The sequence below is a fragment of the Apium graveolens genome, unplaced genomic scaffold (assembly GCF_009905375.1).
Source record: "Apium graveolens cultivar Ventura unplaced genomic scaffold, ASM990537v1 ctg136, whole genome shotgun sequence".
Classification (NCBI taxonomy): Eukaryota; Viridiplantae; Streptophyta; class Magnoliopsida; order Apiales; family Apiaceae; genus Apium; species Apium graveolens.
This window is the reverse complement of record NW_027417206.1, coordinates 100,613-104,083: the sequence shown is the minus strand read 5'-3', so window position 1 is coordinate 104,083 and position 3,471 is coordinate 100,613. Positions and strand designations below refer to the sequence as shown.

The 3,471-nt window shown below is 33.3% G+C and overlaps 1 protein-coding gene across 1 annotated transcript; it reads left to right on the top strand.

The window, feature by feature from the left end:
- The first annotated feature begins 292 nt into the window (after window positions 1–292).
- On the top strand, window positions 293–1,770 carry LOC141699810 (uncharacterized). The gene is made up of 4 exons (XM_074503632.1): window positions 293–514; window positions 605–841; window positions 1,259–1,388; window positions 1,439–1,770. Exons 1-4 carry the CDS (start codon window positions 293–295, stop codon window positions 1,768–1,770), a joined length of 921 nt encoding a protein of 306 aa, XP_074359733.1.
- Window positions 1,771–3,471: the final 1,701 nt, after the last annotated feature.

The following is a 3,471-nucleotide window of genomic DNA, read 5'->3' as shown; positions in this document are numbered from 1 at the left end:
CTAAAAGATAGAGTTAAAAATCGAGTTCTGAGTTGGGATGAAAAACTTTTCTCTCAAGGTGGAAAGGAGGTGATAGTAAAATCTGTTATACAATCGTTGCCATCTTACGCCATGAGTGTATTCTTATTGCCAATGAAAATAACGAAGGATCTGGAGTGGTTGATTTCGAAGTTCTAGTGGAATTCGAAGAAGAATGCAACAAAAGCATAAATTGGATGTCCTATTCTCGTTTGAGCAGACATAAGTCGAATGGAGGTATGGGTTTTGTGATTTTCGAGATTTTAACCTGGCAATGTTAGGTAATCAGGTATGGAGATTTCTTACAAAACCTAATAGTCTGGTGAGTAAAGTATATAAAGCACGTTATTTTCTAAACGAAAATTATTTGGATTCTTCTGCTGGCCACAATCCGAGTTTTGTTTGGCGTAGCATATGGAAAGCAGGGGATGTTGTGAAAGCAGGTGTTCATTGGGTAGTAGGTTCAGGGGAAATGATAAATATTGGGACAACCATGGTTATTGGATGATCACAATCCGTTTATTACCTCAGACTCACCAGCTTTGGCTAATAACAAGGTATCCTCAATCATGTCGATGGAGCACAGGGGGGGGATGATGAAATTTTAAAAGACTTGTTTAATGATAGGGACCAAGACTGCATACGAAGTGTGCCGTTGAATGAAGATATGAGGCAATATAGAATCTATTGGAGTAAAGAGAGTTCAGGTGAATATTCCGTTCGTAGTGCTTATCGATTGTTGCAAGTTCAAAAAGCTCTTTGGAGACAGGAGGATAATGATAGCTTCTGGAGGAAAATTTGGAAAATAAGGGCTCTGCCGAAGGTTTTGAATTTAGTTTGGAGATCATTGTCTCAGTGTCTTCCAACTATGATGCTTTTGCGTCAAAAACATGTCAGAGTAGAAAGTAGTTGTCCAGTTTGCAGGAGAGAGAATGAAACCATTAGCCACGTGTTTATGAGATGCCCTATAGCTCTGCAATGCTGGCAGTTGGTTACTCCAGGGTTCCAATTGAGTGCAGAGGACGAGATTTTTCACTAGTGGGACATAATTTTATGAAGCTTTGATAATGAAAAATGGGCTGAAATTGCAGTAGTTTGTTGGTCCTTATGGAGAGCAAGGAATGAGCTAGTTTGGAACAAGAAATATACTCGTATACATGTTGTGATTGCAAACGCTAAACAGTACTTTGGACAATAGAAATATGCCCAAAGTAATCTATTTTCTGTTCGTTTCCCGAAGCTTGTTGACGGAGACGGTGACAGTTCTTGGGTTAAGCCACATGAGTCAATAATCAAGGTCTCGGTGGATGCAACAACTTTTCGAGAATATAGTGGTTCCGGGATGGGAGTGATAGTCATAGACGCAGGGGGTGAGTTAATTATAACAAAGACAGTGTGCAGCACAGAGTTTTATGCCCAGAATTGGCAGAAGCTTTAGCCATTAAAGAGGCTCTCAGTTGGATCAAAAACCAAGGGTGGCAAGGGGTGATTGTGGAATCAGATTTCTTAGTGGCAGTGCAGGCAATTCGAAGCAAAGCTCCTATGGTATCTCCTTTTGGTCGAGTTATAGAGGCATGTCGTGCTATGCTTCGAGATTTAAACACAGTTTCACTATTTTTTATTAAACGATCTGCTAATGTGGCTGCTCATGAGTTAGCTCGAGTGTCATATTCTATCCCAGATCGAGTTTTCGATTGGAGTTTTGTTCCTATTGGAGCGTTTAACGCTTTGAAAGCGGATTTATTAAGTTAATAAAATTAATTGTTCGTAAAAAAAGGGTTCTTTATATCTTTTGGATGCAAATATGCATAAATACATCATTAATTTTAAATTTGAAATCAATGATACATTTATGCATGCATACCACATCATCAAGTAATCATAAATTACATTAATAATGGTGAACTTTATATAAAATTTAGGAAAGAGAGACAAAAATTAGTAAAATTAGAAATGTTTGGATGCAAAATGCAACTAATATTGGAGTTGAAATTTTATTTTAGTAACAAAAAAAATACTTCTTATACCGAACTCAGTTCTGTTCGAGCTCGTATATGAACTATTTCGAGTATCGTAGTATGGAAACTCAATTCCTCTCGAGCTTGTTTAAAATTTTCATCTATTTTTTCAAAATTCATTTTTATTATATTTGAATCAAATTTTATTTAAATTTTTTATTCTTTTAAGTGTTGAATCTTAGACGAAAAGACTTGTCTTTTTCAAAAATACCCAATTAAACTCGTTTATTAAATAACTATCTCAACTTGAATTACATCCGAGTTATATGTAATTCAAATTTTGATGTCCACCAAATTATCTTGATACGAGAAAATATGCAAGTTTGGAGTTAGTTTGTCTAGTTATTCAAATTATGCATTGGTTATAATTAAGAACTATATAATTTTTTTGTTGTATATGAATTTTTTACTAATATTTAATAAAATTTAAGGAAAAAATAAAATACACATGTACAAAGTATACGGGTAATAATCTGCATTATGTGCATCACAAGATCAAGTTGAAAATTTAAAATAATTATGTATTTATTTTAGTTTCAACTTAAAATAATTATGTATTTATTTTAGTTATTGCAAAAAGTAGTATTCAAACAATTCCGAAAAATATGATGTAACTCTTTAATAACTGCATTTTTACCTAATTCATCTCATAATTGCCCCAACTAAAAATGTCCAATGATCCAAATTAAAATTAACTTAAAGTCCTAAACCTTTCTTTAATATCTTGTTAAAAAAACCTTTCATAAATATGAATTTGGCTGATTTAACTTGTAAATTTAATATTCCAACCCTAGTTCTCACTTTCTCGAAAAAATAGTTGCTTTGGATCTGTACAAATGTGTATAGGCTAGCAACACCATTTTAGTGACACCTAACAGTCAGATGTTTATTTTATTGCAAACTTATTTCTTTTCGACACAACACAAAGCATCTATGCAACTAGATTATAAGCCGAATAAATAGAAAATATAGGCACCTGCATGCATGCGGGAAACCTGTAAAATTTTAAGCATATATAAACTGCAGGTGTTTATAAAGCAAACATGAATGCAAGTTTTGGTATCATTATTTAATTAGATAATTGGCAATTTTATAACATAGAGTAAACTGCAAAATCACATGAACTGAAATAAAAAGCCAGTTTATATTTATACATGAACTTGGCCAAAAGCATACACAATACAATTACAAAACATACCGCCGCATGGGGCAGGTCTTTCATAGGACTATGCATTGCAAATAATTTGCATTGCAATTAATTAATTGTTTTGACTGAACCATAGAACCAGTAACATAAATTCTTATATTTTGAAATATTTGTATCAGTTAAACTTGAGTCTCAACACTACATTTCAACTTAATATTGTCAAAAGAAGTGAATCAACACCTCATTTTCAATCAATATCAACCAAGAATGGAATTTTACAAGCAATAT